At 36.9% G+C, this 13,449-nt stretch overlaps 1 protein-coding gene across 1 annotated transcript; it reads left to right on the top strand.

Annotated features, from left to right (window-relative positions):
* Positions 1 to 1,309: 1,309 nt before the first annotated feature.
* On the top strand, positions 1,310 to 6,702 carry LOC131034018 (stress-response A/B barrel domain-containing protein UP3). The gene is made up of 2 exons (XM_057965357.2): positions 1,310 to 1,917; positions 5,740 to 6,702. The coding sequence occupies exons 1-2, from the start codon at positions 1,875 to 1,877 to the stop codon at positions 6,573 to 6,575; spliced, it is 879 nt and encodes a 292-aa protein (XP_057821340.1). The 5' UTR covers positions 1,310 to 1,874; the 3' UTR covers positions 6,576 to 6,702.
* Positions 6,703 to 13,449: the final 6,747 nt, after the last annotated feature.

Here is a 13,449-nt window from a genome sequence, read left to right as displayed (position 1 = left end):
TTGGATGAAAACCTAGTTCATATTTGAGGGGAATCTGCATAGGGTTCATGTTTGGGCTTCATTGGAAAGATTCTTATGCAAGTTTAGAGTTACTTTTAGAGGTAAATTAAACATTTTTGTAACAGTAGGTTGAATTCACCATTTAGTTGCAGAACTGGGATATTTGGGCCTATAACACCATCATTCAACAACAAATCCAAACTGCCATACCATTATTCAGTGAGAATATAACCTAGTACAATTGGGTGTTAGGGGTTGGAATCATAATCAGACCAATAGTTGTTTATATAGTGGATGGAAAGTGCGTATTAGATTTGTGGCAGCGAATATGATGGTTGGGAATTGCATATCAGACCTGTAGCAACTCATTTCAATCTTGTTGTTGCAGATCAGACTTCATATAGGACTTAAAAGTGGTCATTTTCAGTCCCAAAGTGGTCTACATCAACCTACAACAACTAGCTAACATCTGGGTATGATGCATGTTGATTATATGGTGCTAAACCCTATGGATTAAATTGTAACAATCTGATTTGTGACTGATAATATGACTGTAATCTCTCCTTTTAGTCTTAGCAACAAACAATAAACCAGTCTTTTGCCATATCATTTAACTATACATGTTTTGATTCATTGCAAAGTCATTTCCTTTCATTATTTGCAATATGTTAACATAAACAAGCATCAAAACAATACCCAACAAAACTCAGATCAGAATTGCCAGTCTCAAAACATCACCATCTCTCAGAGTCCAAGACATACATCAAACCAAACAAAACAGAAAAATTGGATCATACATCAAACCAAACAAAACAGAAAAATTGGATCAGATTTGGGTGGGGATCTTTCACTCTAACCTATGCTTAGTATTTATTTATTCTTGCACATATAAATCAAAGGACCAAGTAATGAGTGTGGAAGTGAGGTTGTAATGACATAATCTTCAAAGTCTTTACTATCTTTAGCCCTGCCAAAGCCCCCTACTTGCAAAGGAAACTTCTTTAAGTTGCACTTGTGGCTAGGGCCAATAGTTTTTACTCTTTGAGAATGCATTATCCTTGCTTGGTCCCACTTTAAATGGACAAACTTGCACTTTAAAATACCACGAGACTGTTTGACATTAACCCATATCCACTTCGCCATTTTGATTGAAGAGGCAATCTTAACTTGACCAAGGTGGTTTGTTTCAATCGGATCAAAGAAATTTTGCCCCTTTTGAATGTGTGATGCTGATTTGTTTACCATTGCAAGAAGAAAGTGAAAGGAAAAAACTAATTAAAAACAAGAGAGGAGCACTACAAAATACCCATTTGCCTATTGGAGGCAACCAAAAAGAATGATCTACCAGGTCAAAAGAAGAAAAGTTTGCACCAAAGCCAACTGGACCCACCAGCGCTTGGAATAGAAACAATGGTTTTCACCGCTAAGAGAAAGTGAAAGTAAAAAACTAATTAAAAACAAGAGAGGAGCACTACAAAATACCCATTTGCATATTGGAGGCAACCAAAAAGAAAGATCTACCAGATCAAAAGAAGAAAAGTTTGCACCAAAGCCAACTGGACCCACCAGCGCTTGAATAGAAACAATGGTTTTCACCGTTAACAGATAACCTCAACCTTGAAAACCCGCAAAACCAGGGCCCACTATCTGCATTGTTTGGTTTGCCACTAAAGACCCCACAATAAGTTCCAACACAAACCACGCCACGCCACAGACTGATCCGCCGTTACTATAACATTACGTCTTTATTATTAGGTGTCCTATTGCTCCTCAAATAAAATATGAGATGTATACCTTAACAATTTTGAAAGCGAGGAAGATGAAAAAAGCATGCCAAAGATTTGACTGCTCAGAGAAAATTAGGTTGAGTGAAAATGATGATGAGGCTCGGCAACAGCACCGCATCTTTATCGTCAGGTATCTTCCACTCATCAAATATCTGCTACATACAATCTGCAGTAATGCGATCTTACTGTATTTTTTTCTCCAATTTATATCCTATGCCCCTTCGATTAATCTGTTTTAGTTGCATCTATTTCGGGTTTTATTAGAAGGGGAGGAGACAGTTTGTTATCGTATTGACTTCCTGCCAAAGGTTGGTTTTATAAAATGTCTCAATTTTTGTGTTGATTGCTTTGGTCTAAATTCTAATATATTAAGTTATAAATGGGAAGTTTACAATGTGCTGGTGTTCGGTTCGATCCGATTCGATCCGAGTGACAATTTATTATTGTAGTTATTTCTGCAACTGTTGGTTTATAAAATGTTCAGGGTTTTGTGGGTATTAATCTATTTAATAAGACATTTGGGTAATTGATTAATGTTGTGGTTGGATTTACAAGTGATGGATTCTTTGTCTTTAAATGCTTTTCGGCGGCTCCTTTTATCAGTTTTACCGTGTATACATGCTGCTCTTATTTGTATTTGGGTGTTTCACAGTTTTTCATTGCAAAAGTCCATAGTGTGACAAAAACCATTATAGAAAGTATCCACGCGCAAAGTGTTTCCACTTTCCACAATGCCTTTCTACTGTTTCAGGTGTGTAATCTAAAGTTATTTCGGCCGACGTATCTAAACAAATTTTAAAACTGTTTGCAGTTAAGCATTTCTATGAAAAATATATTTTTCAGGCTTCAGGATTTTAGGATATGTATACAAAATTGACAAAAAAACCATTTTTAAACTAACAGTTTCATTATGAGTAGTTGAATGAGATAAGGTTTAAGTGGTAAATCGTTAAGGCTTAAGTTCCCAGAGACATGTTATATGCTGATATACATGTTTAAACTGGGTAGATTGCCAAAAATAATTCTGGGCGAGGAATGTGCCAACAGATATGGCCAAGTGAATTTTATAGGAAGATATACCTCTCAATCATTGCATCTAAGTTAAATGTTAGCCTTTTGGAGAAATTCGCAAAATAACAGAAAGTATCATAAGAAAATTGCCATTTTCCACAAAACTAGCATTTTTGTGTAACATACTCCTCTTATTTGTGTATTTGGGTATTTTAAAAAGTTGTCATTGCAAAGGCCCATGGTGTGACAGAATCCAGTATAGAAATTATCCACTCACAAAGTGTTTCGACTTTCCAGTATGTCCTTGTACTGGTTCAGGTTGTTAAATTTTCTGACCTGCACAGCATGGATCTAGCAAGAAGAGAAAAGAAAACAAAACTTGCAGAATAAAAACAGAGCAGAAAGAGATCTGCATATGAATGAAAATCTTGTATTAAAATTACAATAATTGCATGAAGTTAAATGCAATGTTGGCCACCGCATAAAGGCGGTAATAACTAGCCTAACATCTTGTTGCATTAGTTAGATTATTGCATGGAGCGCATAAAGCATGCAATTTAAGGATTGTCGTAAATCATGGTAAGATTGGAGTTGCATGTTAAGAATTAATGCTAACACCCCCACTTAAGTCTAACTAAGGAGACAAGGTTAATGAAAGGAATGAAGAAAGAGGGAAAACCCAGTGGGAACAAAACCCCCCTCAAAATAGATGCTAACTCTACATGACACTTAATATGCTATAGTGTTCAACCAAGAAGATCTCGTAGAAAGCGCCTATTTGTGCCTTCACAAAGAAGAGAAAGAATGTCAATACAAAATGTAGCTTAGTGAATGCTGTGGTAGGTTCCTCTGCAACAAATGATGCCTCTTCCTTTTGGAAGATAGAAACCTCGAGCTGTCAAATTGCTGAATTCCCACTCAAGTGAAATGTATGAAAGAATCAAGACGAATGGTTCTGAAAAATATTCATGTGTCTCCAATCTGATGCTGAACTGCGACTCCGCCATACAAGATTCCAGAACAGTGACCACTAAAGTGTGAGATTTGTTCGGATGTGAATCAGGATGTGTCAAGATAGTAGCATGGAGTCGCTGAGAGAGAAGAAGAGAATCCAAGCCAAAAGAAGATGCACCTTGATGTGAGCTGACATCATCGAAAAGACATGTGTCCTCAAAATTGTCATCATGATCAAGGAGAGATTCAACAAACGAATAATAAATGTCTGATAGGATGATATCTCGCTCATCAAGAGGACAAGAATGAAGCTGCTGAAGAGAATCTGAAGTAGCACTCGGAGAAGCCAAGTTCTCTATCAAATTGGTAGTTGGAGGTGACTGGACAGCCTCCAATATTGGAGGTGTGGAAAGAGGAGAAGCAAGAGGAGTTGTCTCTGTGTAATCAAGACAATCAAGACTCTTCCAATAAGCAATTTCCTCTTCAGTGTCATCCTCATACATAGGATCATCATCATTATCAAGGGAGAGAAGCCTGTCTTCATTTGGAAATGGAGGTTCATTGGGATCTCCATACATTTCCCATAAATTGGCCCAAAGAGTGCGAGGGCACTCAATGTGTGGTAGAGCCCATGATGTGTGGTCCCCAACAGTTAAACCAATTAATCCTAAGATATGATCATTTCTACTTTCCCATGCAGATTTCTGCCAACAAGTACTTGGTTTGGGAATAAGTCGATATAAATGTGGCAAAAGATGAATCCAACGACAATGCTTTAGGATTTCATTACGCTAAGACTTGTAATTTCCTTCTTCCAAAATGATGACAGATGGATGATATGTAATTCCCATTTTAGACTTAGACTACCTCCTTTTGGAACTTTATTTTAGTTCATTTTTTATACAAAAACACCTATAAATACCCCCAAAGCAATGCGAATTCCATTTTGAAACAACTCAGATCTTCAATACCTGCAAAAAAATAATTGTGTGCTCCTTCCTTCTAGCCCCCAGGCTCTAATACCATGTTAAATTTTCTGACCTACACAGTATGGATCTAGCAAGAAGAGAAAAGAAAACAAAACTTGCAGAATGAAAACAGAGCAGAAAGAGATCTGCATATGAATGAAAATCTTGTATTAAAATTACAATAATTGCATGAAGTTAAATACAATGTTGGCCACCACATAAAGGCGGTAATAACTAGCCTAACATCTTGTTGCATTAGTTAGATCATTGCATGGAGCGCATAAAGCATGCAATTTAAGGATTGCCGTAAATCACGGTAAGACTGGAGTTGCGTTAGGAATTAACGCTAACACAGGTGTGTAATTTGTTTGAATTGTTGGTAGGTATTGACTGTGTGATTTTTCGAAGAGGGTAGTTACCTCACGCAGCTGGTATGCAATGGTATAGATTACTTAGTTGTCGCACGGAGGGAGCAAACTTAAGTTATTTTGGCTGTTGTGACTGAACAAATTTCAAAACTGTTCGCAGCTATAAGCAGTTCTATGAAAAACATATATTTTTTTTAGCTTGCAGGTTTTTAGGATATGTCTGCAAGATTCACAGAAAACCATTTTTAAAGTGAGGAATATGCAAACAGTCACGGGCAAAAGAATATGATGGAAGAGATAACCCTGAATCATTTCATCTAAGTCAAAGGTTTATCTTTAGGAGAAATTCACAAAATAACAGAAACTATCAAAAGAAGATTGCCATTTGTCACAAAGCTAGTATTTCCTGCAAAGTTTTTGCCCTCAGCCTTTAGTTGTAACTGAAATTCTCCTTTGTAAAAAGTAGCATCTTCTAGTTTTTGTTAAAGATTCTAAAATTTATGCTTTCTTACATTTCTATGATACATGCGCCCACCTGCAGCCTAAGGATAGGAGCCATAGCCTCGTTACAACATTTGCATAGCACGTCGTGTTCCTCTTTTCAATCCTTTCTAGTGTTGTGGACATTCATTGAGTTTTTTTGTGTTGCAGGTAATTTTAGAGAAGCTGCTGTTGGAATATTTTCAAGGAGAAGGTCTTTGTTTACATCTTTGCATACTCCACTAGGTTGGTGCCCGTGCAACTGCAAATCAGGGAAAATCTCTAGGTGTGTGTTCCCTGAGCAAAAAATCTCAAGATCAAAATCAAAATTGTCAACTGTTTCTGCAAATATGTCTTTACCTTCCAAGGTCATAGAACACATTGTTTTTTTCAAAGTAAAAGATGGCACTCCTCCTGAAAAAGCCAATGCAATGGTATCTGCTCTGCAAGGACTGAAGTCGTTGGATACTGTACTACAATTAACAGTAGGACCAGTATTGCATGTTACTTCTGAAACTTATAATTTTACCCATGCATTGCATAGTCGATACAAAGACAAACAGAGTTTGGCTGACTATTCTGGTCATCCTCGACATCTTAGTGTAGTGAAAGAGTTGGTTCTGCCCATTACAGATGACATATTTGCCTTTGATTGGGAAGCTGATCTAGATGGGCCTATGATTGCATCTTATGGAGCTCTTAAGTTTACAGTTTTTAATCCCAAAGATTTGGCGCAGCCCCAATGGTCTGAGCTGACTGAAATCCTCAGCGGATATAAGAGCACATTTCCAACGATTGGGCAGGTTAGTTTTGGGGAGAACTTTTCACCTGCTCGAGCAAAGGGGTTTACATGGGGTCTTTTGTCTCTCTTCCCAGGAATCAAAGAGCTGGATGAGCTCAATAAAAATGCAGAGCATATCCAGTTACAGGGTGAGAAGATTCTGCCTCAGATGGAGAAGTTTATGGTTGTTGATATGACAACTTCACCAAACCCTGCAAACCTGTGAGACTGGTATTTTGTCTGCCCATTAGGATATTTATCTAAACCAGACTGACGTTTGATGTATTAATAAAGAAAGAATTCTGGGATTTCAAAATGGAATGAAATATACAGCAATTAGTATTTTGTTTTGATTCAGTCGTTAATTTGCCCTCTGGTGATTGTTAATGTAGTACTGCTGACTAAACAAAGTACAATTTTCTTGGCTTATGAAGATCTTTTTTGTTGATGGCTTGTCACCTAGGAACATAGCTCTTAACAAATTTCGTATGACTCGAATAATTTTATTTTTAAATTTGATCATTCATACCACCACTGAACCAAGTTGCCATCATGTACCAGTAAAGAAGTCTCTCATCCTATTTTTGTAATCTTGAGACATGGGTCCTTTGTGGGAATTCCAAGTTACTTAAATTTGAAGGAATTACTGCAGTCTAGATCTATTTTCTTGGTTCTTTTGGAACTTTTCGTCTCACTCAGTAATATGTTTAGATTTGAACACTTCTACAGAAACACTAGTTTTGGAATCTTTTGGAAACTACATTCATTATCAGTAGTAAAAACTCCAATTTTAATAGTATGAGAAAGGGATGGAAGTCTGTTGGAATGACTGCTTATGCTATGTACAAACTGTTTATTAAGATGGACCGAGATTTTTGTTTGTTATAACATTTACTTACAAGTGTACATCCATTAACACAACTCCAGACTTGACTACTGACTACTGGCACACAACGCAGATTTTTTATAACATAAGATTCTCATCCTGCTCCAAATATCCCCAGAACTAGTTATGAGATTCATCTAGAGTAGTGTATCAACTGTTTTCACTTTTCAAATCTCTTTTTTACATGATAGTGATGCCAATATTAAAATAGATAACTACCTTGATATTTATCGTATAGATTCTGTCTCAAGATCAGCTGTGCAGGCATGACTGGAGTGCCACAATGAAGCGGACTTACATTCTGCTAGGAAGTCTGTTGGAATGACTGCTTATGCTATGTACAAACTGTTTATTAAGATGGACCGGGATTTTTGTTTGTAATAACATTTACTTACAAGTGTAGATCCATTAACACAACTCTAGACTTGACTACTGACTACTGGCACACAACGCAGATTTTTTATAACATAAGATTCTCATCCTGCTCCAAATATCCCCAGAACTAGTTATGAGATTCAATCTAGAGTAGTCTATCAACTGTTTTCACTTTTCAAATCTCTTTTTTACATGATAATGATGCCAATATTAAAATATTTAATAACCTTGATATTTATCGTATAGATTCTGTCTCAAGATCAGCTGTGCAGGCATGACTGGAGTGCCACAATGAAGCGGACTTACATTCTGCTAGGAAGTCTGTTGGAATGACTCCTTATGCTATGTACAAACTGTTTATTAAGATGGACCGGGATTTTTGTTTGTAATAACATTTACTTACAAGTGTAGATCCGTTAACACAACTCTAGACTTGACTACTGACTACTGGCACACAACGCAGATTTTTTATAACATAAGATTCTCATCCTGCTCCAAATATCCCCAGAACTAGTTATGAGATTCAATCTAGAGTAGTCTCTCAACTGTTTTCACTTTTCAAATCTCTTTTTTACATGATAATGATGCCAATATTAAAATATTTAATGACCTTGATATTTATCGTATAGATTCTGTCTCAAGATCAGCTGTGCAGGCATGACTGGAGTGCCACAATGAAGCGGACTTACATTCTGCTAAAATCATGCACACAATTTAATCCCATAAACAGCTTTTGATTTAACATATAGGATTTAGTCTCCCATGAAAGGCAACTTTGTATTTGTACTTTATTGACAACAAAATGCAATATAGGATGTAGTTTCCCATGAAAAGGCAACTTTGTATCTGTGAGTTATTGAGAACCAAATGCAATTTATGCTGCCTGCTTGAGAATGAATAGGCAAAAGGAGGTCATTTGAAGCTGTGTAGTAAACAAGAAATAAATATTCTTGGTTTATCCTCAATTAAAAGTTAAACACTTGGTTATCACTAATTAGAAGGGGTTTGTTGGCTTTAGCTTTGTTTTCTATGTGAGAAGTGATGCTAGGCAATATCACCATACAAAAAGGATGCATAAACAGCTTTGAATGCAAAGTCACAAAATAAAGGCTAAATGGTAGGCTGAAGTTAAAACTTAAAACAAATATAAGAATTTCACAAAAAAATTGAGAATCTTTTTCAGATAGTACAACCTTAGCTTCGCATGGACTATCAGATGAGGCCTGCTCTTGATGTCAAAAGCAACATTTTACCATTACCATCACATACTAAGGAATAAGGCACAGTTGCAGGTGTATAACTACATGAACTTGTTGAGTTCAAATGTGCACGGGATTGTAATGCATGTAATGTTCAATATGCTACAAAATAGGTTTGAGAGATCCTTTTGTAGTCTTATGATTAGGTCCATGGTCATCATCACTTTCTCAGTAGGTACGTTTTGTGGTCTTCATCTTTGAGGAAGGGATTTATTCCCCTGTTACATGATTTCCATGTCGGGGAAGATTTTGAAGTATATTTCTGTACTGTAGTGTACTATACTTTGGAATGACATGGAAGCCAACCTTGTTTACTTTTCTTATATGACTTGTACAGTCTATGATACTGAAATGACTTGTGCAATCAATGATACTGAAATAAACATATTTTAACATATAATATTTTTTTATTTCATTGTAGAAGTTAGATTTGTAATCTTTTGTAATTGTTAAAACTGATAAGAGGATTGAAGTTGAGGTTGTTTTGATGCTTTTCATGTGAATCTGCTTTTCAGATATTAATTATTATATTCTTACTGCAGTTTTGCTTCCACCATAGTGCCCAAAACGGCTATTTATTGTAGAAAATCATCAATCTAGAGTAATGTCTTTACTGAAATGCAAAAAAAAACAAAAACAAACTGAAGTTTTAGTGCTCAAATAACTCATCTGTAATTTGTATATAATATTGCTAATGTCTATGACTGCCGTTAAACCTAGGAATGGAAAGCCACATTATTATGCCAATTTGAATTACTGAACTCCTCCCAGGTGTAGTTTTTTCAATATCCTTGATTTTTTGTTTGATAGTTTCAATAAATGCAAGATTATTTTGTCAATGCAGATAATCAGGCATAAAAATATGCTTTTTGTACTGTTCATCCAAGAAGGACGGGTCTATTCTGGCTTCAAAATGACAGTACGGATTGACTAACACTCGTGTTAGTTGTGTGTTTTACACCGTTGATTCTGAAATTAACGGCTGCGATTGACTAATCTGTCGCTAACACGCTGTACGAAAGGTCCGTTTTGAAACCAGAATAGATGCAGCCGAATAGTATAACTAGTGCATTCTTTTATACAATCATTGGGAGCTGCAAATTTCATTATGTCATTTAAACATGTGACAATTACTTGTGGGTATTTGAAGTTATATTTGAATATCCCTTTTATTGTAATTAGTAAGCCAAAATTTATCATTATTACAAAGCGTACAATCATATAAGTTCTTCCAAAAACAACACCTGCAAGACTTAAAGCACTAAGCACCAAATGGGGAATAAATAATTAGACAAAAATCTACGTGACAGAATATGTCTGAAAATGGTATTTTCCATTTCAATGGTGCAAACAATTGGGTGCCACTACCAAAGGAATATCAGATTTTTTATGTGTTTACTTTAACCAAAAGACAAAAGGACTTAAGTTTCCACAGTGCCCTACAAATACAATGTTTAGGGAGAGGGGGTGATAAGAAACCAACATTGGACTTCGACAACTAACTAATTGAATGGTGAAACTCATTAAGTTTTGGAAGGACAACGTTTGGTATGTAGATCCAATAAGGTTCAACAAGTAGTCGGTTATCTCTTGCTTTACTAACTGGCAAAACTTTAATATGTTCTTCAGAGATGTGGTATGTCATTTTGAGTGTACTCCATTGTTGATTATATCTTTCTTTAGCTTTCCATTCCATTCTTCAATTTCCAAATTACTTCACACAGATCAACCATACTAATGTTTCAAGAAATAACCAAACCCTGTTTATGCTCTCAACCTAAAATTCATAGTCTTGAAGGATATTCCGGCCCATAAAAAATCTTGCTAAATTTAAATTTTGTAGAATCTCAAAAACCAACATTCCCTAATGAGTCCTTACGTAGAAGCAAACATTTATTCTTCTTCCCAATGGCCGATGAGGGCCAAAGAGACCCCCCAACAACTAACTACAAATTTATAAGAAGAGAGAAGACATTAGAAAACTAAAAACAAAGTGACCAAATCTTGTTGATCGCTACTAAGCTTGACTGGCTTTTAACATGAATCACAAGTGCAATGTAAGCTCATCTATACTTGCTAGTTAATTGACATAGACAACAAGACTCTCTATAAAAGAAGTTTTTGGCTTTACAAAATTACTATCAACTTCGAAAGCTTTTTATGGTTTCCCTGCTTTAAATTTGTATCAATTCCTCAAACTTAAATAGCAGCCCATGAGAATGTAAAAATGTGTGAGTATTAATTATTGTAGTATATAAGGATCTTAACTGATAATAGAAATGGAAGGCTCTTAAATTCGACTGGGTTGAATAAACTAGATGATACTTTTGAAGACAACTTGGGGCAAGATGGAGTTGGAAGCATCAGTCACGATCACCATGGTAAATCTTGCAATAATATGTTTGAGGTGAGTGCATTTTTCAATTATAGAATATTGGTATAAAGTGTGCAAAATAAATCATCATCTATGTAAACGAAACCAAATTTATTGTCGGTGGTTAGCTTATACGAAAACACAATAATAGATTTGCTCATCACAAAAACTAAAAGCAAATGAGCACAATATCATAAACTAGGGTTTCAGAGACAATAACCCGAAATGTAACTTTCAATTTTAAACATGTCAATCAATCTTTTTTTCTTGTAGTAGAGTATTCTCCTTACAAGTTGAAGTTTTTTTTATGGATTTGCTTCCTAGGATATCAACTAGGTTGAATAAGCATCCATTTGGCCACCATCATGATCTTCACTATTGCCATTCTTTGTATTGATCAACAATTTTTTTGGAGTAGTTGTGCCATAGTTTGATGTTGAACACAAGATGCCACTGAGAGGGGGGGTGAATTAGTGATTTCCAAACTTTAACCTTTTAATCCTAAGCGTATGTATACTGGTTAGCAGATCTAACATAAAGCAAACATATCGGTGAGATAGGAGGATGACACAAATGTAACAACACACAAAAAGAACATCACATAACACCGAATGTATAAGGAAAACTCAACATGGAAAAAACCTCGGTGAGAAATGTTGCTGGAGTCTACTGCTCCAATCCAGCCTCACAATAAAAACAATGGTTACAACATTTAGGGCACTAAGCCAAGGAGCACCACCCTTGCTTTAGGGTACCAACCCAAGGAGCACCAACCCTTGATTTTAGGGCACCAACCCAAGGAGCACCAACCCCTGCACCGAGCTCCACCTCAGTGAATACAATGACATATATTAATACAATAATTAATACCCGGTTACAAATGAATTCTGTAACTTCTCACACTCAACTTACTCTGCCGGTTCAACTTCTTCTCAACTAGTCTTTCTCTGCTCTGTTCTCTGCTGGTCCTTAACTCACTTAGATCCTCCTCTCCTTCACTCTTTGCTGCAACCTTACCGGTTCAGTCTCTACCTCTTCTCTGTCGGTATTCTGTTCTGTCAGATGCACTGCTACTTGCCACCACCTATACTCTTCACTCTGATCTCTGCCGGTTTTCTCCTTACCGGTCAAGCCCTGCTCGGATCTTGCCTGTTGGATCTTCATCGACACTCCCACTGCACTGCAACACCTTCTTTGCCTTTCTGCAGGTTCTAGCACCACTGGTTTACACCACTGCAACTCACTTTGCAGTTTACTGGTCACTCTGACCTTGCCGGTTAAGCCTCTGCTAAATCCTCTCACTGGTTGCACCTCCAATACTGCTAAACCCTCTCTATGATCTTTGATGGAGTCTTTGACTGGTTGGCTCTTTGCTGCACTTTTCCCCTTCACTCTTCAACATTCGACACCTTAATCATCTAGCAGCATCATCAATCTTGATCTTTAGTCGACATATTCATATGTGTTTTCCCACCATGACTGACATTCAAACCTTTGGCGTGCTAGGGTTCCTTCATCGACCTCTAGGCAAACCAAATCCAATCAAATCTTCTTCCAGAGATTGACAACATGCAATGGATTAATCAACTCTGTCAATCATGCTGCTTCCAAAACACATTTTCTATATTTAGCAAACACGACATCTTTGACGGTCTACACTTGTCAACCACGAAGAAGCAATCACACAGTTAGTTTCACCTACCCCGATCAACACCTAGACATACTGCATCGATCATGATGCCAACAAATCAGATCTTTGTCCTCTAATTAGTCTCGAGCCGCATCCTTCTGCTCTCGATCTGTGATATCTGCTATCGACTGACTCTTCAACTGCCTCACCGACAATGCACAATCCATTTGTTTGACACTTGGACACCACGTGACATCTCTGTCAGCATGCACCTCAACTTAGTCACCGTGTCGGTTTGGACTCTGTCACCGACCACAACATACAACTGGGTTCATCTACCAGTTCACTAACCTTGCCGGTTATACCCTAACCGATCAACCTTTAAACCTGCATTTTGTTGTTCTTCCGGTCGAACACCTTAACCGATCACCAGACATGCCAATCCACAACATGCTCATCTTCATCAGACAAGAGCTCTTCACTTGTCACTTTGTCAGCTTTATCGATAACCACCTTGATGACACCATGTCATCAAACTTCATCGGTCTCCATCTGCATTCTGGATGCACTCTCTGT

This window comes from Cryptomeria japonica, chromosome 2, assembly GCF_030272615.1.
Source record: "Cryptomeria japonica chromosome 2, Sugi_1.0, whole genome shotgun sequence".
Lineage (NCBI taxonomy): Eukaryota > Viridiplantae > Streptophyta > Pinopsida > Cupressales > Cupressaceae > Cryptomeria > Cryptomeria japonica.
The sequence above is the reverse complement of the archived record's forward strand: the minus strand, read 5'-3'. Positions and strand labels throughout refer to the sequence as shown.